The sequence below is a fragment of the Tenrec ecaudatus genome, chromosome 1, assembly GCF_050624435.1.
Source record: "Tenrec ecaudatus isolate mTenEca1 chromosome 1, mTenEca1.hap1, whole genome shotgun sequence".
Lineage (NCBI taxonomy): Eukaryota > Metazoa > Chordata > Mammalia > Afrosoricida > Tenrecidae > Tenrec > Tenrec ecaudatus.
In genome coordinates, this window is record NC_134530.1 from 205,630,459 (window position 1) to 205,653,006 (window position 22,548).

The 22,548-nt window shown below is 34.9% G+C and overlaps 1 protein-coding gene across 2 annotated transcripts in view; it reads right to left on the minus strand.

The window, feature by feature from the left end:
- BRINP3 (BMP/retinoic acid inducible neural specific 3) overlaps positions 1-22,548 on the minus strand; it is a 493,055-nt gene that overhangs the window by 191,317 nt on the left and 279,190 nt on the right. For both annotated transcript variants that reach the window (XM_075540509.1, XM_075540510.1), the window contains one exon: positions 8,498-8,603. In XM_075540509.1, coding sequence (XP_075396624.1) covers positions 8,498-8,603 — 106 coding nt within the window. The remainder of the gene's footprint in view (positions 1-8,497; positions 8,604-22,548) is intronic.

Below are 22,548 nucleotides of genomic sequence, written 5' to 3' on the forward strand. Positions count from 1 at the left end.
CTTATAGTGACCCACTCTGGATTTCAGTGACTGTTTGTAACTGTTCATAGGAGTAGAAGGTCCAGTCTTTCTCTTGAGGAACTGTTGGTGGTTTTGAACTGCCGACCAGGCAGATTGCAGCCCAATGCTTAACCACTACACAGGCAGGGCTGTGTGTGTGTGTGTGTGTGTGTGTGTGTGTGTGTGTGTGTGTGTGTGTGTGTGTGTTTGAAATTAAAGAAGTAATATTGTTAACTATACTTAATAACTTGCACGGTATGCAAAATTCTCAAAGTATATGGCTGAGCTGAGATGAAAAATAGAGCATTGAACACTGTTTGACACAGAGAAAATTTTCAACTTAAAAAACTGTTCATACAAAAATCATAGATTAATAAAATTACACACAAATAAAGTGTTGGATATGTTGGAAAACTAGTGACTAGTAGTATTGTTTCTAGGTGTGTAGGCTAAATGCATGCAATTGTTGAGATGGTTAGAAAAGAAATAATTTTACAAATAAGATACATGAGCCCTAGTGTTGTAGTGTTTACATGTTGGAAACTTAAACACAAATTCAGCAGTTCGAAACCACCAGCTTCTCTGAGTAGAAAGACAAGCTTTCTACTCCTGTAAAGAGCTAGAGTCTTAGAAACGCACAAAGGAAATTCTACCTTGTCCTGTAGGGTCATCCTGGGCAACAATTAGCTTGAGGGCAGTGAGTTTGAACAAGGTTTTAGAAAACAGCCAAACTCACAGGTCTCAGGAGGGAGGACCTCATGGCCATCACAAAAAAGAGAGACCGCACAGAGAATGCCCTTGGGTCCCTGTGATGAAGCCGCCTGCATCCAGAGTCTGAGAGCTGTAACACTGGAGAGCTGCCACATGAAAGCATGGTCACACAGGAGGCGGCTGTGGCAAAGACGGCATGGCACGCACAGCAGCAACACAGGCAGCAGAGACACAGGACCTGCACCGAGTCCCCTGTCCCTGGGCTAGACGGCAAGTACCTCCAGGGTTCCAAGTGGAGGGACACATTTCTGCACTTGTTTGCAAACTAAAGAGCTGTAACACTTGCCAAAGCAAGGCAGAAACCAGAACGCAGCAGAGGTCTGTCTGTGGACTCACACAAGAACTGTCCTGATGGAAGAATGGCATCCTGAGTCATTACTGTTACTTCTCAGTTAACCTCACAGTGATGAAAACATTGGAGTAATGTGATTGGATGTCCTATATTTGTTAATTATATGAAAATAAGTTACCAAAATTAAAAAATGATGGCTTTAATGTATGCATGAGTATTAAGACAAAATCATAGAAATCTTTATTAAACAAACAAAACCAATGAGAAACTATTGTTTCTCTACTATCTTCCTACTAGGTCTACATCTTTATGATGGCGGTATTTTCCTATCACTAAATCACCCCACAGAATTTTATACTCTTTGATTAACATCATTTTAAAGTGGCAGTTTGGGTTTCTTGGAGTTTTAAAAACAAAAAGGACTATGAAGGGGCATAATCAGGGATCTAGGGGAGAAAAGGTAAGTTTTCCCAATGACATTCTCATATGCCCTACCCTGCCACTTGACCAGCAGGAGCAAGCTCGTTATCATGGCAGGAAGACTCCTGCAGTGCAACCTTCCTGATCTTTTTCTAGCAACTGGTGTTTTCAACTTTCTTAAAATTTCTTTATAATTAGCCCCAATGATCATCCTGTGTGGTCAAGAAAACATATCAAGGTTACACCTTTGAAATCCTAAAAGACAAAACAAAACACTGAGCTGGTCTTCCTGCTTTGAGTATAACTGATCAAGCAGCTATCCCTTTGGAAGCCACTGTTTTGAATTGGACATTGCTGTCTCTGTCAAGTTTGTACATTCAAGACTTATCAGTCAATACAATTCATTTCAAAGACTTATCTTCATTAGCTTTGATCTTGCTAAAAGGACTGATGGAAAGATTAGCTCTTTGCGCTGGAGGATCTGCATGAAATGATTTTGGTAACTATCAAGCCAAAACCTTTCTGAAGCTAGAATGCTAGCTCAGGTTTAACACATGGACCAAAGATAGATCCGAATTCCTCAATCTTCTCAATCAAGTCTTGATGGGATTCACCTGTGAGTCATTGTGAACAGGATTCCCTGGAATACCATCCTGCTGTGTATAAAAGGATTCCTCTGAGGAGCAGGATTTATCTCATTACCAGCCATAGCCAGTAGTGGAGCATATCATCTGGGTTGGAGATACCTGTCCAATGAGCTTCCTGGATACAGAAGACAGCTTTAACATCAGAGGAGCATCAGGAGAACCAGGAGCCAGAGCATGGAACTGAGTGATGGACTGCCCCACCCATGAAGCAGGTGCATCTCAATGTGTTTATTTGTTCAGGTGGCTGGCTTGCAGAGCAGGGTGCGATGGATCAGGGGAGTTGGGCTTACTGACTCACAGAAGTGGAGCTAACTGCCTTTGGACTGAAGCTTACTGGAGTGAGGTGTCTCTGGTCAGCTCATTCAGGGAGCTGGCTATGCTGACCCACAGAATTTGAGCTGAATGTCAATAAGGTGGTTAGAATTAAAGACATATTTGCAAGAAGGAAATTATTAGAGGCTGCAACAAACAGTGGACCTAATTTTTTCCTTCAGGATTTTTCCAGATAAACAGGAAGTGTTGAAGTTTCTAACAAGCTATGGTGTAGATATGCAAGGAGGAAAATACAAACAAACAAGAAAATAAATACAATAAGCCCGCAACAACTAAAACAACTAACTACACTTTGCCTTCACAAGTTCTGAAAGCTGATTTCACAATTTTTTTCAAAATACCCTCACTTCCTAATACAGCCAAAGGAAAACAGGCAGTGAGGAAAGATAACATCATCATGAATTAAATTATCCCACACTGCACCTAGAATTCATTAAACAAACTGAGCATATAAAAAACTAATAAAATACATAATAATTCAGCCACTGGTTGTTCAGATATAACCACTGCCTTTGAATTGACTCGTAGTGACCTTATAGGACAGAATAGAACTACCCCATTGGGATTCCAGTACTGTAAATCTTGACAGGACTAGGCAGCCTTATCTTTTTTTCAATCAAAGTTCTCTGTGCTTAATTGGCTTGTTGGTTTGGATTGCTACATTTTTGGTTAGCATGCCAGCACATAACCCACTAGGGCTCCTTTATTAAGATACAGAGGTTATCAAACTGTTAGCATACATTAATTTCAAAGATATGATAAAAAAATTAAGCGAAACATTGCATTGAACTGGAAAATTTTTTTAAAACTTCAAAATGGATAATCTACAAATATAAAAAACAAATTGTTAATACATGTTGACATATTTTCGGTTGCTTCAGAGAATTCATGAACATTTTTCATTATGTGTCTTTAAATTTCACTTCCCCACTAACTAGTAGACTAGACTCAGATAGAGTGATAATTAGTAAATTGAAGTGTTAAAAAATATTAACACTGGAAAATGAAAAGACAACAGGATGTAAAGATATAAGTAAAGAGGGAAAAGTTGAAAATGCATTTCATAAGGACTTCAGAATAAGAATAATGAATTTATGAAATTGATGAGAAACATCCAGAAAATTATTGAGCAATTTTAATGAAATGCAAAAAAGGTTGTAGCAAGAAAACAATATTCAATTGTAATACTTAAGTGACTGACTAGACCACTTCACAGCTATTTTGCTTACCAACACCTATTTTTATGACCTTTTAATGTGCTCATTTTATTTTTAGTGAATTCTAGGTGCAGTGTAGGTTTAATTTCTAAAATAATTTGTTGGGGAAACTAAGCACTCCTCTGAATACCACATGGTTGTCAACTAATTTTTCCCCACTATATAAAAATATACTTAATGTAGAAAACTGATATATTAATGTTAATTTAAAAAATGTTTATTTAAATAAAAGTATTGAATCACATTTGTAGGTGCTAAATAGATTATAAAGTGATTAGGCATGTAATTTAATCTTCTAAAAGTCGTGCATAAAGAACTAAAGTTCTTCTTTAACATTCTATGTGTGTATGAGAATAAAAGAAGTCTTGCTTCCTTAATGGGTTAGATTTTGGCTGCCGATCACTGGGACTTGTTTCAAACACACCGGAGCCACAAGGACCCAAGCTGATGAAGCTGTCTGCTCTAGCAGCTTTGAAAACCCCGGCAGTTCTGCCCTGTCCTTTAGGATTGCTATGGACTGACTGCAGTGGGTCTTAGGTTATGCGTATGTATGTCCTCCTTAAAGCCAGACTTTCATTCTACTCCCCTTACATATTTTATAGTTTTTAAAATAAAACATATTTTATTCATACCTTTCCTTCATCATAGATAGTATGTGCAAAAATAAATAAATTGACATATTTATATATAAGATGCTTCAAAAATTTCATTAAAAAGTTTCAATATTTTTACTTCGTATTTCCATGAACTTTGGAAAATCCTTTAGTATTTCTCCTAATGTATATAAATTTAAGGATATAAATAATATAAACTCTAAGGAAATGAAATTTATATAAAGCTTAAAAGTAAATTATATTTGAATTTAAATATTAGTATTTTGCGAATAAACCACCTAAATAATTAAATTTTTATTATGTACATTGACAAATTACTTTTAAAGACAAAAGTAATCTGTTTATTGAAAACATATGGGTTTTTTGAATATCTTGCTTTTTTAATCTCTAATTAGTTTCTACCTCTCTTTTTTGTTAGGACACTTGGGAAAGCATGGATTATTTTCCTATTTTTTGTTTGCATATCTGCAAACACTGAGGAATTATGTTCCAATAAGTTGATACATGGAAATGAAAATAGTTTTATTAAGAATATTACTAAATTTTGCACAATGACCCAGCATTCATAATATTAAATCATTTATCAAATAAATACCCTGTGTCTTATTAAGTTTACTGAAATAAAACACTAAGAATTGTCTTATTTGAAAACAATGTGTTTGTCTTAAGACTTATTCACGTTCTCAGTTTCTGGGGATTTCTTCCTCTCCCCATGGCCCTTCATCCCTGCCTCCAACGCACGAACAAGGATCAGTACGCAGTTGTGTTAGGTGACGTGCAGAACCTCTGCTGCACTTCTACTTAGAGGTACCTTGTTTGACATGCCACATGCAGAGCACATGTGAACAAACAAGCGTTAATTTCAAAGCAGAACCAAACAAATTCCAATGGAAAAGAGTTGTTTCCAACACGTGGAAACCTTATACATGGTTGACAGGATATGCGTTTTTAGAGGGGCCGTTAACTTCGTCTTTTTCCACCGAGCAGCTGGAGGCTTCTCTGCCAACTTTCCAGTTAACACCCCAGGGTTAAAACAGATGCGACACGTAAGCCACGACTCCACTACGAATCCTTCACTTCCCACATACTTGTTTGCAATATTGCTATAGTGTTGGTTATACCTCTTAACTACATTTTTGTCAAGAATTTGAAATTATGTTTATGGCTCATCAATTTTTAAATTAAAAAATCTACTTATAATCTACTTGACAAATGTAGGTTTCAGAGCAAAATAAGCAGCTAAATCAGCTTTACTTCCTGCTAGAAAACACTTAATTTCATTTATTTTACATCCAAACTCAGATATTCTTTGCTTCACTTTTCTGAATGTTGATTTTCATGTAGAGAGGTGAACACCATGGAGTCCTCTCAAGGGGCTCTTCATGTTGTCATTCCCAATGCTTCTTAACAATGCCCTCTTTGCTTTCCTCGGACACAAATCTAGTTCAGCATCAACTACCCATTCCTTTCTCCCACTACTCAACACAAGTAGTGAGCCGGAAAATCAAATTTTTACTGGAAGAGTGTTGTGATTTCAGCCAGCCCCTCTTTATTGCATGCACACACATACATGTGAAGTTAGATGCACACATACATGGGTTTACATAGAAGTTTGTGTTGCTATACTTTGTTTTGTTATTAACCACAATTGAAGTATTAGATTCTGAGATTTGTCCTATTTTGGAATCTATATATGGAATACATAGATATAGAATTCTATACAGAATATATACACACACATTATACATATATACTATACATACATATATAAACTCCTGATGAATGCCTGGGAATCTAAGTACATAAAATTAGATAGATGATATATAGATATATAGATATATATATAGATAGATAGATCATTCTCAAGTAGGACAACCCCTGCTTCTAAAACTTCATACTGTGATTTAAAAAAACAGAATTACAAAAATAATTCCTATATGCTTATATGTATGCATACATGCATCTGTCTATCTTCCTGTCAACCAACTAAGCAACGAATCAATTCTCTAGCTACCTAACTGTAAAAGACAATATCTTGTGTGGACCAGTTATCTTACAATATCACTACCACATATGTCGACCTCAACTTCTTAATGCTTCCAAGGTAATGTGTTATGGTGATATTTATTCAGAATCGGTGAATAGTTTGCATAGTTTCAAAAAATAAAGAATTGCTAGGAAGGTAGATCTTATGTCAACTTGACGCAGCAGTGTAAAGGTGAGCTCGAATCTCTCATTCAGGACACAGCCTGATTATACCTCCAGGAGACTGTGACTTTTTTTGTGAAAGTTGCTTAGAGAACTTTTCTTTCTCCTGTACCTTTTTGACTTCCTGCTTGTTTGCATTCTGCATCTGGAGGTTGACCAGGTGGCCCGCTGTCCCTGGGAGTTGGTGCACTGTCATGGGCTCTTAGACCTAAGATGCTTGCATCTCTGCACCTATTTGCCTGTGATCACCCGGTTTCGGCTCCACTATGTGGCTTCATTGGTGGACAGTGGTGTGAGTCTGGATGGGGCACTGAGACTTGATTTGGACTGGGCTGGGACACTTCCTGGATGTGTCTATTTCTTTATATGAAGTTCTTTCTTGCAGACATATGTGTGTACTAGGTTTTGTTTCTCTAGAAAATGCAACATAACACAAATATTATAACAGGTGAAGAGCCAAGATGCTTCGAGATGATGGCTGAACTGTATGTGTAGATAAGAGTGAAGGAAGAGTCGATACAAAAGTTGAAGATCTTAAAATTCATTGTAAAAAACAATGCTTTTCTTCAGATAAAAATAAAATTGCAATCGACAATTGAAAGTCCATACGTAGAAAGTAGGAAAAGGGTGAGATAAAGGTGCAAGCTTCTGAATTAGTCAAAATTTAGAGAAGTGTAAATTATACAACTAGAAATGATAATTATGTAAAGGAGTGTGTTTTCATTTATTTTTCAAATGTATTATTAATTTGGAGTCAATACCTATATTATACCATTCCATAGTTCAATCACATCAAGCAGTGTTGTACAACTGCTACCACAATCAGTTTCCAAACACTCTTTTTTGATCTGACTGCAAGGCATCTTCTCCCTTTTAGCCTCCCGCCCACCACCAGTCAGCAATACTGCAGCCCCTTCCCGATACTCTTATTCTCCTTGCTGTTCCTCTACAATGTGAGAGTGGTTTCTTCCAAGAATTTTTGTTCTTTTAATATCAGCCTGAAAACTTAAAATAATTCTTCCCACACAGTGACCATTAGGAAATCTTCAAATAAGTGAATTTTGATAATAGAACAATTGAAATCCAAATGTGTGCACAATATTTTTTCTTTTTAATCAAAGTTAATGTTCTGATGTATAGGTGATGCATGCATATAAAAAAGAATAAACCAGAAAATGGCAAGACATTTTGGTAGACCAAATTTCCACTTAAATTGTAGAAATCTCTTTGAGTAATGGCAAATTTATTGTTGATGCATTGAATACTCTTTGAAGTGTTTAACTCTATAAAGTAATTCATTCATACTTTTATATCATTCAAAGTACATGACAGTCATGGAATATTTAGGATACATCAAAGTAACCCAATGTAAACATTGTTCCAAATTTAAAAGTTAAGATCAAATAGAATATTTTTAAATTTTTATTTGTCTATAGAAAAAAATAATCTAAATGAAACTAACTTATATTGTTTAAAAATATAGACTGGGCAAGAACTACTCAAAATTTCTCTATAATCAAACTACTACTATAATTTTCAAGTTTAATAATAAGAATATAAGTTTTGTTAAAATATTCCCAAGTTTTTTCTACTTATCAGAAGGTATATAAAGCCTTGGTTATCATATTTTCTAATTGTGTCATCAGTTCATATTGCAATTTCCATTAATATGATCACTAATTTTACAAAAACCTATTAAACAAAAAGCAACGCTCAGGCAGACCCATGGCACAACTGCTGATTGAAACAATGGCTACTATATTTAAGTTAAGTATTATTGAAATATTTTTATCAACCTATATCATTTACAGAAGAGTAAATTTTCATTTTTGTAGGTCATCTATAATATTTTAAAACGTAAAAACTAGGACATGATCTTTTATAGGAATTATCACAACCCAGCAATGTACATTCTGATTATTTATATACCTTTAAAATCTTAAAAAATTAACCATGATTGGATAAATGTAAGGTAATGAAATTTTATCAACATACCTTGCAATTGAATCTTATTCTCGGGACTCTGAACCAGAACAGAACTGACAGAATCTAGGTTGTCATAATTACTGCAGCCAAGAGGGCCAGTCCGTGTTTCAGTTACCTGAGGAACAAAATATAAATTTTATTATGTAAATGCACTCGAATCAATGTAGTTTTCATACACTAATAAACATTTGGCAGTGAACATCATGGAACCCTGAGAGCTGAGAAACATCAGCCATGCATACTGTAGCACAGGGAAGAGCCCTGTGCTCTTTGTGTTTTCCATCTCATTCTCTTCCTACCAGCCAAGGGAAAATCTTCAGGGAAAATAACGGAAACCTTCTTTGGTCAAAGTGTTACTCAGAGAAAGTCACAGCTTCTACCTCAGATAGAGCAAGGACATGCTCCTTAAGGTATGGAGCAAGGCGGGACTGATAGACAAAGTTTTTGTTTACTTTCGTCAAGGTAACAGAGTTATTTATTTTCCAGGCTCCTCTGGCTGAAATTTTTTTTTTTCGCTTCTTAGACATCCACAAATTCTACTTCTTTACAGTGGCATCAAAGTCTGATTTTTAAAAAAAGTTATTTTGCTTCTTCCCAGCAGGCAGGTTATTTCACTAGGTAGTTACACATGTTTGATTCTATGCCTCTGGTTATCTTTTAAAAAAATCTTTTTATTGGGGCTCATACAACTCATCACAACCCACACATGCATCAATTGTGTAAAGCACACTTATACATTTGTTGCCCTCATCATTCTCAAAACTCTCATTTTCCGCTTGGCCTCCCGGAATCAGCTCCTCATGTCCCTCCCTCCTGCTCCCCACCTGGTTATCTTTACACCTGATTCACTTGATTTAAAAAGCTTCATTTTTTCCTCTTTGATTAATGTATGTTACCTGTCCTCAAGGTAATCTCCTGAACAAAGACCCAAACAAAGTATCTCTCGATGACTTCTACCTGCTCCATTTTGCTTTTTTCTATACACATATGTGTGCAATACACAAGGATAGCCACTTAGTTGTATTATTTCATATTAAAGTGATATTTTGTTCCCTCTCCTTGAGTGTCTGGGGTACATAATAGCAGGGGATAAGGAGGCTAAGGTTGGACATTTTTCTTGTGGGTGATTAACAATGAAAACAGAATATTTAAAGTCACAGCAGTCTATCTGTTATATTTATGTTTTTTTTAATATTCTCTTCACGGCAAACACAATGATCTTTACAAAATACAATTTAGATCATGTAACCCCATTGATTTTTATCCCTACAATGGTTTTCATTTCAGCCAGGATAAAAACAGAGTCATGTTTAAGACTAAAAAGACACCTTAATATCCAGCCCACAATTATTATCTCAAAAAATGTAAAATGTCACTAATCAGTCCACTATTAAAATGTAAATGCACAATGATCCATTTAGTAGTATTGTTTTTAAAACTTTCCACACCCAACCTCATAATCAAGGTTATAAGACCATAATACTTTTTCTGATCCCAGAGATGCGATGATGTTTTTATCTTTAGACAGAGATGAAGTAACTGAATTTTAGATCATCTCAGTTCAAACTTGCCTTTGAATGAGACTCTAAACAAATTTTGCTTGAGATTACATTTATGAGAAGATAAAACGCAGCATAGTAGCAATGTTCCGCATAGTGACTAAATTTTAAGTGATGGTACCCAAAACAAGCAGCTCACTGACATGTTGTTCTTATTAACTTCTGTCCAGTTGGTTCCTCCTCATACGTACAAGAGCACGAAACACCACCCAGTTCTACACGAGCCTCACAATTGGCATGTTTGACCCACTACTGCAGTCACTATGTCAATCCATCTCCTCTAGGACATTATCCTTTGTCACTGCCTCTCCACTTTACCAAGCACGAAGCCCTTCTCCAGGAACTGGTCTCTCCTGACAACATGTGCAAAGAATGTGAGAGGGAGTCTTTCCATCCTTGTTTCTAAGGAGAACTCTGGTCTGCTTCTTCCAAGAGATTTTGGTTTGTCTTATTAGAAGTCCATGGAACTTTCCCTATTGTTTGCCAGCACCACAGTTCAAATGCATCAATTCTTCTTTGGTTGTCCTATTCAGCATCCAACTTTCATAAACATATAAGACAAATGAAATAGTGTGGCTGGATTCAGCATATCTTAGTCCTCGATGAAACATCTTTAGTTTTCAATAATTTAAAGAAGGTTTGTGAAAAAAAAGAGAGAGAGAGAAAGAGAGTGACCTTGTGCAGTGGATTTACCCATGTGGTGTGTGGTTTAGAATAGAGACATCAATAACAACAAGAAAGAAACCAGGTTAAAAAATATAGTGCATCTGCCTGCTGTAGAGGAAAATAAAGCAATATACAAGGGAGAAGTATGAATATATAAGAAAACATCTGGCACTGTCAGGTAAACACTGAATTTATAATCTCAAAATGCATTCAAATCCACCAATTGCTCTCCAGTAAAAAGATGAAATCATGCATCCCTATAAAAATGTAAAGTCTCAGAAAGCCAGGTTCGGATTGCTATGAGACAGACTTGACTCAGTGGTGGTGGAAAATAGACCTCATTTGTAAAAGAGTATGTCTTTTGTAGCCTAGGGGCTTCATTTTAGGGTTCAATGTTCTTTTCTGAAGATTTATGAGTCACACAAATCACTACAAAAATAATTTCAACATTTAAGAAAAGACTTTTCCAATTCAATGTTGTAGAATGGGAAATCCATATGTAATGGTTGAAACCCTTGACAATTTTTATCATTATTTTCATCCAGGAAAAATGCAACGCCTGTAACTAACTATTTTCTTTAAGTTTTTGCATGATTTTCCCACAAGACCTCACAAATTCTATTATTTGAGGGTCCATTTCAAATGGCCTTATTCCACAAACAAAATTAAAAAAATCAACAAAAAGCTTCCTATCCTTTAACTGTATACAATACATTTAAATGTTTGATAAAACTATAAATGAGAAGATCTTAAACACATTTTGCTCATATTGTATTATCAATGTTTTGGAAAATCTTCAAAATGTTTCTAGAGAGCTGATATTTATCTGTTATAAATGCAGAGTAAAAGATATGTTGTTCTAACAATTTTCCTCATAAGTTTGTGGATTTTAGGATCTTTCTGTTTAGTAAAAATATTTGTTGATATATAATAATCCATATATCTAATTAATTAGATACCAGATTATATAAACATACATATTTCAGGACTGGAATAAACTTGACCCAAAGGATGATATTTTCAATCCCCTCATATGCAGGTGAGAGCAGCACCATGAATAAGAAAGATGAGAGATGAATTGATGTATTTGAATTATGATGTTTACAAAACTATTGAATGTACTGTAGCGATTCAGAGGAACTAGTAGATCTGTATTTGAGGAAATACCGCCCGAATTCTTTCTTAGAAGCCAAGATGGTGGAACTTTGTCTCAAGTGCTTGGCCATGTTCTCAGCAGGGACCTCTCCCTGGAGAAGGAACTCATATTGTGTGAAGTAGAGTCAACAACAACAACAACGGGGAATCCTCTCAAGAATGCTTTTACACAGAGGCTACGACCCAACCACGGTGAAGGTGGCAAGTGACTGGGTAGTATTGGATTCTGTTGTAACTGTGCTCTCTATGAGTTAGAAGTGATTCAAGGGCACACGGGCCTGTGCCATCATGAGTTGTCGATGGAATCAGGTAACAGGCACCAGAAGACCCAAAACACACCGAAAAAACATATTGTTGAGAAAGAGGGGAGATATAAGCAGAGACCCAAAATTCATTGGTAGACAATAGCACAGCCCCTGACAGAAGAGTCCCAAGGAAGGGTTTCATCAAGCAGGGTGCAGTAAAGCGCGGATGAAACACACAATATGCCTCTGGTTATTTAAGGCTTCCTCACCCCCCACTATCGTGACCCCAGTCCTGCCATTCAGTCCTGCTAGACCAGAGCATGTACACCAGTACACATAAGAGCTCACGGCACACGGAATTGAGGTCAGATAACGCCTCAGGAACAGAAATGGGAGTCGCGAGGTTAAGAAGGGTAGGAGGAACGGGAAAGCTGTCACAAGGATCGATGCATAACCACACACTCCTTCCTCTAGGGCTACAAACAGCAGAAATCAATGCAGAAGCGGGATAGTGGTTGGTGTAAGATATGAAAATAATAATAATTTATAATTTATCAAGTGGTCATGAGGGTGGGAGGGGTGGGAGGAGGGTAAAAAGAGGAGCTGATACCAAGGGCTCAAATAAAAAGTAAATGTCTAAAAAAATGATGATGGCCACCTATGTACAAATGTGCTTGATGCAATTGATGTATGGAATATCCTAAGAGCTGTATGAGACCCAACAAAATGATTTTTTTAAAAAGAAAAACAAAGACACTTAGCAACATAACAATAACAATATGTTCTAATGATAATTTACTCCAGATTTCTTTTGGTTGTTAGATTTAAAGTGCTTGAAAAAAACATTAATAATGTGTGATTATTTAACTAAAACTTTAATATTCAAATCCAAACCCTTAAGCTGTGGAGAAATAAAAGTCTAGTTAGAAATATTATTTTAAAATGAATTTTAGATATATTAGAAACAGTATTTTCCAAAGTTAGAAACATTTTTGAGGCAGTAAATATAATTAGGAAATAAAAGGCCAAAAGATCATTTAATATCTATGTCCTTTATATTGCCAAAAATTGTTTATATTTTATGGAAAAAATACATTTAGGAACTTGTTTACATTATCTCTTTACTTTTTTAACTGTAAAATCTATTCACATTCATAGATAATACATAGAAGATTATAGGTATTCCACAATTGTAAACAAGTTCATGCATACTCAGTGAACTTGAGTTAATTACAACTCTTAATTACCTTGTAGGACTTAATAATACTGACCCATAAGCTTTCCAAAAATGTAAATCTTTATAGAGGCAGTCTGCCACATCTTCCTCCCATGAAGCGGCTAATGGATTTAAGTCACTATTTTTTCACTTATTTTTAATTAAAGGTGAGCACTTAACCACTGGGTCACTAGCGGGTCTTAATTGATTGGTAAATATTTTATTTTTAGTTGGAAATCTTCATTACAAAAATTACTTTAGTTAATTTATGTAACTCTTTTGAGAAACGCTTGGAAAAAATGCAACAGTACCATAAATAAAATTTTAGAGCCATCAAGAATATTAGAAGGCATCTAGTCTCGCTACCTAATTATATAGATGATGTAACTGGAGCCCCGGGAGGTAATCAAGCTACCTTGGTGTCATGTAAGAAAAATAAAAACTGAAACAAAAAAACTGGAACTTTTGTCTTATAAATCAAATACCCATTTCAGGCATATTATACTGACTTCCCCAAGCTCTATCGTTAACAATATTTTGAAACTTTGCTTGGCTCTATCAATCTAATTCACTTTTGCTGTCTCTCTTGAAGAAAAGTTATAATAAAGCACAACTTAATTGATGTGGGTTCATGTGCAAGTCAATTAGAATTGTGTAGTGTCTTGGGTCATTCTTATGAACAATAAATATTGTTATGAATGTGCTGGTTAATATAAGTTTGATAGAGTGCCAAATGAATATGATTTTATTCTAAGTGTTAATTTATTTATGCTTTGAAATATAACTGTCTGAATATGCTTATATTCTTATTCTACTCCAGAATTTTAAAAAGCTAAATACATGTGTTGATCAGTTTCTATTATGTCATAAAACACAATTCTTTCTTCTATTAACATGATATGGAGGTCTTTTAAAATTTACACATTGGTAGACCTATCATTTTTAATCGAGTCATATGCATACTAAATACGGATGACTGGAGAAGAATTGATGTATTTGAATTATGGTGTTGGCGAAGAATATTGAAAGAGATAGAGCTGCAGTGTTGCTTGGATGTAACAATGAGGAGAGTTTCTCTCAATACCTTTGGAAATGTTATCTGTAAAACTAGTGTCTGAAAAGCACATGGCGCTCTGTAAAGTAGAGGGGCATTAAAAGAGAGAGAGAGAGAGAGAGAGAGAGAGAGAGAGAGAGAGACTTCCAACAAGACAGATTGGCACATGGGTATAACAGTGGGCTCAAATACAATAAAAATTGGGAGGATGGTCCGGAATCTGGAAGTGTTTCCTTTTTTTTCCTCTAGGGGTGCTTTGAGTCAGAACTGACAGCCACACTCAACAACCATATACCTATCAAACTAACATGAAGCTCTAGAAAGATTGATTTAGCACACACACACACAACCTATATTTAGTATATAAGGTATATAAATATCCACTATCAATATGTTCTATAGTTCTTTTTTCAAGTGTACATATACATACAAGAAGATTCCAAAGTTTGTGACAAAATGGAAATGAAGGATAATAGTATTTTCCACAAACTTTCTTTTATCCCCTCATATGATAGTGCCTTGTGACAGTTTTCATTTCTCTCAACTGTATTGAATTTTATAATTTAAGGGTTTTTTTGTTATTCACTACCTCTTATTTCACTATTTTTCTATATATCATGAGTCTAAGTCAATTTGAATGTATCATTAGACTTTATTGCATTATTCTTGAATGTCATTTTACAGTAGCAAAAATTTAAGAACATTATTAGTTGCAAAAAAAGCTTTAAAAATAATCTTGTGCTGGAAAACACACTTCACTAGCAAATACTTCCTCAATTTATAAAATTAGTAAATTTTATGTAGAAAGTGAACATATTACCGATTGAAATATATGAGATTATATCCATGTAAAGTTTTCTTGTATCTCCACATATAGTAACATTTAGTGAACTACACGCAATCAATATAGTGCTATGAAGTATACTTCGCCTTGCCAATTTTCTCTTGAACATGCTCCAACCAATTAATGGCAGTTAAAAATAGTAAATGATGTATAATCAATACTCTAAGAGTCTCAAATCTTTATACAACAACATAAAAAGAAATCAATGCAAATTCAATGGAAATTAACTATATCATTGTCGATTAATTATCAATGGAAATGACTTTATGTCATTAACTATTTCCCCTAATCCAAGTACCCATAACTTCAGTAAAGGACGTCTTTTAATATATTAGAATCAATCATCTAAAGATCCCATTTAAGAGAATACCTACTTAGAGGTTATACTTTAGGAGATTTAACTTTTGGAAAATGAAGACAAATATGTGATTCAAGAACAATGCTAAGTAATAGCGAATCAACTCACCACCACATAGTCAATGCTCACTCAGAGTGCCCATATTCAACAAGGTCGAATTGCCACCTGTAAGTTTCTAAGACATCAACAGTTTATGCAGGCTGAAAACCAGGATTTACTCCTGCAAAGCTGCTCTTGGTTTCTAAATGCTGTTCAATGCGTAGACACTGCCACTAGAGCACCCAGGAGGACCCTGTATTAAATAATACACATGCACTTACATGTCCCTCTTTGGGGAATGATTACGTGCTGGGCTGTAACTGAAGAGTTGGCCATTGGAAACCGCTAGCAGTTCCAGGGGAGGACACCTATGACTGTCTATTCTATACTGACTCAGAGTCACCCTGTAGGGCCGAGAGGCACTGCTTCATATTGGCCAGTTCTTATATATATATATATTAGCATGTAGATATTAGCCATCACTATTTTCCAAAATTCTTTAGAATGTTGTAAATCTTTACAGAAGCAGATTGCCTTTTTTTTCCTTCTCCTGTGAATAGGTTGGTAAGTTTTCAAACTGACTGTTCAGTCTGGCAGCTAATCGTGTGTAACCACTGCAGCAAAAGGCCTCTTCGTGAGGGGTCCTTATGAGATAGAATCAACTTAAGTCATCCAGGAACAACAAAAACATACCTATAAAAATTCACAACAGATCAATACAAATGTGGATTATAAAATGCAATAAAATGAGAAACAAAGCAGTTCCAACATGTATTTCCACAAGGAAAACTATTAAGGATTGAGGAGAGTCACACGCAAAATAATGCACACATTTTAGTTGCATGTTAAACAGAAGAGCAAATGCTTCAGTTCGGTTTCACTTACCTTTCACCATAAGTCCATATATGACTGTGATGATTGGCCTATTTTTTATACCTCAAAAATTGTCAGTCATCAAAATAAAACATTTACACACGAACAGTGAACACATGTAAAGTTGCAGAGAGAATCTGTGAGATTGTGTTTCAGAGCAGAGGCTAAACTACAAAATTATACGCAGGGCTAAAACAGAATTTTCTGTCTCTTAAAATATCTATTTAGTTTTAAATGGAATAAGGTAACTGGACAAAGTCTGTCAATTAGAATTAGTCCTCGTTTGTGCTTAAACACTGCTACCATAAGATGTAATTGTGTCACACTCTATCCTGGAGAAGCCAAGAATATAAACTCACTCCTACAGTTGCTATTTTGATTCATATTTTAAAATGCCATCAAAATCACGGCAATCACAGGAATGATTTACAAAAACAACTTTAATTAGGTTCCTAACATGAACATACATCTAGGAAACTGAAACTTCTTCTATTATCTATATTTGTACCCTCACCACATACTGCTGTATAAATGATGACCATGTGTTTTATTCAGTGAGGAATCAAGGGAGATTAGATTATCATGATGCCACAACGGTTTTGGAGATTTCTGATACTTTCCATTTTAATCATAAAAAATAATAAAACCTCATGGTCCCAGGGAAATTACAAACAGGAGAAACAGATTGTCACCTGGTCTGGCCATGTATACTCGTTGCATTTTGTAAAGAGTTATTAGGTGACCACTACAATTGTCACTGCCACTGTTTAGGTTTGAATGCCACATCTTCTTGAACAAAAAAAATACAGAATTTTATGGAACTCAGGTGCCAGAGGTTCTTTATTGTTTGAGACAAAAAATAAACATTATTCAGAGCTGTATATAGTAGGTTCATTTTAGAAATGAAAGCAAACCAAAGAAGCAAATCATTACATGGTTTCATTTTCTTTACTCTTCTTCCTAAAATTCCAGTGTGTTTTTTTTTTTTTTGGTTACTGAAGTGACTAAAATGAAATCAAAATTTAAAATACCAATAAAAATAGGAAATATTTCCCTAACCAACTTCAGGATGCAAATATTAGTTTCTTGATAGTTCATCACATAAAGGATTAGTATTTTATTACCATTTTAACACTCAATAATCCCAAGTAAACAAAAATACAAAACTTTACATAAAAATGTAAACAATATAACAGCCATTCACCACCAACAACAGAGTGAGGTTTTTCTTAAACAACAACAGAAAAATGAGATTTTCAAAAAGCCTCAGTAAATTTCTTCAGCCTAGATTACCTCTTTGAGATGCTGATCCCTAATTGCATGGACTGCTTCCTGTGTGTTTATTGTTTTTCAAAATGCTTTAATTCCTTCTAGACCAATGCCAAACTCTTGCTCTACTTCAATGTGCCCCCACTCTTTTTTTGATGAAATAAATAAGAAAGGAGTCAGACTGAACATACCAGAATGTTCTCACTCACTAAGAGAAGCCCCACTAAAACCACAAGCTCAGTCTCTTGCCAAGATTAATGGGCAAAAGGATACATGACAGAGCCTCGTCCATAAGAAGCCCAGGGCTGTACTCCTAATTTATTTCAACAGTAGATTTCTAAATACCCCAATCTGCCCAATCCTTAATCATCAGGAGTCTCAGACAAGCAGTGAACTAAGAGCTGATGTTCCACATGATATAAAAATCTTTATTGCTGAATTGTCTATTTTGCTGCCTAGACAGAACACTGAAAATGTGCAAATGCCAATATGTGGTGCTAGGGGGAAAGCACCTTTTACCACCGAAGAGGACGACAGCAGCAGAACCAAGGATGTCACCAGTCCATCACAGCCAGCAGTGCACACAGAGCTCACCAGGAGACAATCTGTCACTGTTCAAATGCCAGCCCATGCTTTCTATACAAAATGATGTGCCATAATGGAGATACTCAAGCAGAAGCCATATCAGAAATAGACTTATTTTGTGTCTATTGTTTGATAAAATGATTTTATTATTATTTATAACACTTTTAATTCTTTATCTTACGGTGTCATTTCCATTAAACTATTTTTATCCAAAATATTACATCACCCAATTGAATATTCTATATTTAGTATTACTAATCTGAAATATTTATTAAGCTGTTCTTACAGCTTTATGCTAAAAGTAATAGGAGTTCATTATAGCCTTTTGACATTTCAGCAGTAAGGTATATATCAGAATTCTTAAGCATATCCGAAGCGTCTGACGTCAGTTATCTTTTTGATAGTAGGACAACTAACGCCTGTGCACAGACTAGCTCAATCCTCCTACTGAGGCTGTCATATACTTCTATTTGTCACCCAATTAAACAAGTGCCTGAGAGACCTGAGAAGCACAGCACACAAGAAATTCCACAGACTTGGAAGGGTAGAAAGGCAGAGTGGATTTCTTGTTTAAAATGGTCATTATAAAGAGAATTCTGCTTCCATCTTGTTTTTAAAAATGAAATAAATTGGCTATGCTCACAAAATAAACAAAAACGTTAAGCTAAAGTTCTTTAGCAAAGGATTGCCACTAAATTCTAGAGTAAACTGAATACACACACACACACAAGTAAGTAAAACAGCATTGCTATCAGGATTTCAGCTCATATTGCACAGGTTTATTTCAAACACAATGTCTGCATCAGTAAGTTCTCTCAGCAGTATGCTTGTCTTAGTCTCATTAAGAAAATTGAAAACTACATTGGTTAAAAAAGAAGAAGAAGAAGAAGAACAAAACTACATTGGTGAGAAAAAGTCCAGGAAAATTGCCCTGAAGAATTTTTTTTTCTGACATGTCAATATACTTGGCCATTTTTTAAGGACCACCTAATGACCTACCTCCCTCTACTCTACATCCCTGATCTTGCACCTTCTGTCTTTTTGCTTATGAGGCATGGGGTTATCTAAGTCAGCGTCAACTTGAAGGCACCTCACTATAATGACAGATCCACACTTGCTTTCTTGCTTTCTCCAGACATTTTTATAACTACCTTGAAGTAATTTCACAATCAATAAACTGGTGCCAAAAGTGTTTTTATTTTATTTATTCTTAGTGGTCTTTGGGTCAGCTTCTGATTGCCCACAAGAGGCTGACTTTGCTCTCAGGCGCTAATCTAGGCAATGGGCTCAAGAATGATCTACCCAGGAGTAAAGTTTCTGACACATCAATACTAAAAGCATAAGGGAAAAACAAGAAGTTCAAGCACATAAACAAATTTCAATATTTTTTGGGTTATTGACTGAATTTATGTGCTTCTGCACAAGGAGCAGAAATATGCAAACACTCAAATATCATGGCAGACTTGAAAGCTTGGCAAAGGATATGATTAAAGGCAGAAATGAATAATTTAATTAGAAAACAAATTCACATAACCTCATTATAAATGCTGTGAACACGACTTCCCAAAAACCAGCCAAAGCAGTTGGCCAGACACCCTGCAGTCCCCACACGCCCAAACAGGCTCTCTCACACATGGAAGCCTTTCCCAATGCTTGTCTTCTGCCTGGTTTTCTCTCCATGTTGCCATCCTGCAGTGCATCTTTAAAAAACAAGTTACTATTTTTCTGATCACCCTTTAAAACTCCTATAAATATGTATCAATCAGTGTTCTTATTGTAAATTGAATTGTGCCATACTCTATTTCTCTGATTAGATATCTGTCCCATCAGGCTAAAGAATTTGAAAATGTACAAATGTGCTTCACACAAGGGATATATGTATGCACTGTGATAAGAGTTGAATAAGCCCCCCACAAAATGATTTAAAAAAATGTCCAGGATGAAAGTTAAGTCATTTTCATTTATGTAGGACTAGCACAAACTATATGAGATACTAAATAAATACATACTAAATAAACAAATTAATTGTGTAGGCCTAAATTAAAGCACTGAACAAGTTAAAGGATCTTATGTATATATTTTACTTTCATTTCAAAATTTAATAATTCAACTTAGAAATTGTTTTCTAATGTGATTAAATAAATTTCTTTTATTCATAGGGCTTTTTATCAGAAAAAAAGGAGATTTTGGGGGAATTAATATGATGGTAACAGTTCTTAAGCATAGTAATAGTATCTTGATTGTGTGGGGAAATGCTCTTATTCTGAGACAGAGTGAATTATCTTTGGATAAACTATCAGGATGTCAGTAACTTAACAGGTCAGCCAAAATACGAGTAGATGTACATATTCAGAGAAAAGGCACCAATACAAAATAATTAGTAATCTATGTGAAAATATATGGGTATCTTATGGTACTAATCTTTTTTAAAAAAGCACTTGATTGGGGCTCTTACAACTCTTATCACAATCCATACACACATCAATTGTGTAAAGCACACTTATCATATATAAGTAATTAAATAAAATTTAAAATAACAATGATGTGCTTCACATTTTAAAGGCAGAAAATTATTTTTATCTTAATAAGCACCACAGAAAATATTACTCATATTATCCATTTTAAAAAGTTGAAAGCAATTGACAATTATCTTCTTTTTAGATGATAACTTTCTATGGCCATAATTTGATTTTAGAAGTTTAGCTCAGACCAAAGGTAAAGTTGTTTGAGAGTTTGAACTACATGTCTCTAGCCATTTAAGTTATGTGACGGTAAGAGTACATTTTTCATACACCTAACTAAAATAGGCTCTAACCTTTTCCACTTACATAAGTCACAAATGACTAATGCTATATATTTTAAAGTTGACAGATTCATTATACTTCTCAGAGAAACTTCTACACTTAAAAGAAAATATCCAACCATCTTTAAGACGACACAATTTTCCAATTGTGAGTCAGAAAGTTGCTAATATTGGACTTCAGTTTAAAAGTAAAGAAAATACAATTTAGGTCAAATCAGAGTTCTGTCTAAGCTAGAGAGAAAATGGATAAAGGGCAAAGTATCAAGTTAGTGCACCATTTTAGGGAATGCATGTTAGTAAGTTGACTTATTTTAAAATGCACATTAGACTTAAAAGTAAATTAATGTAACCTTCTATGATCCAGCTAGAATAAAAGACAGCAGGTTGAAATATATCAACTATGCCCAGCACATTATCTAGGGAGTTTTGATAAGTTAAACTTACTTTCTGCTTAAGAGTTCGTCTTATGATGCAGACAATATCCATTATCAAGGTACATAAAATAAGTCAATATTATATATTACTTTAAAATAGTTATAAAATTTAGGTTATTCTTCCTTAATTATCTTGTCAAAAGTATTCATATTTTAAGGTGCAGATATAAACTGATGATTATTTAGAATAATGAAAAAGAGATGTCTTCTCTTTGAATTTCTGTCAATTATACGTTATATTTTATTTTATTCTTTTAAATATTTTATCAGGAGCTCTTACGGTTCATAATATCCCATAGTTCAATGATTGCATAACTCCACTCAATGGGATTGAAGAACAGAATTGTATGTGAATGGATATACTGGATTGTGTAAGACATGGAAAAAAAAACCCCAAAAAGCTATTTTAAGGGAAAAATGGAAAACAATATTGGGAGAAAAAAGATTCCTAGGGGGCCTGGTGGGGGACCGAGGGGACAAATGGGAGATGCTATCAAGGAGTTCAAGAAAAAAGAGAATGTTTTGGAACTGATTGTGGTAGCAATTGTACCGTACTGCTTGAGGTGGTTGAAACACAAGTTGTATTTTAAATGTCAGTTTTATCCATTTATTGAAATGGTTCTGAATCTTTCTTTACTTACCTTTCTATTCTCTATCAATCATTACCTTTCTAGTGTCTATCTATCATTACTCAACTTAATGATCGATAGGCTGAAGAGGAAAGGGTCGTGAGCATTGTCTCACTCAATTCTAGAAAATTATTGTTTGTAGGACAATACTTATTATAGGAAACTGGAAACTGTCCAAGTGTTCATAAGTTCTGTTGCATGGTTTAAAAATGTATGCAGAGGTTTCATTTTGGCACGGGAAAATCATTAAGAAGCTATGTTATAGGAATTGTTTCAATGAGGTTCCTATCAGGAATACAGAAAAAAAATATGGAAATCAGAGTTATGATAA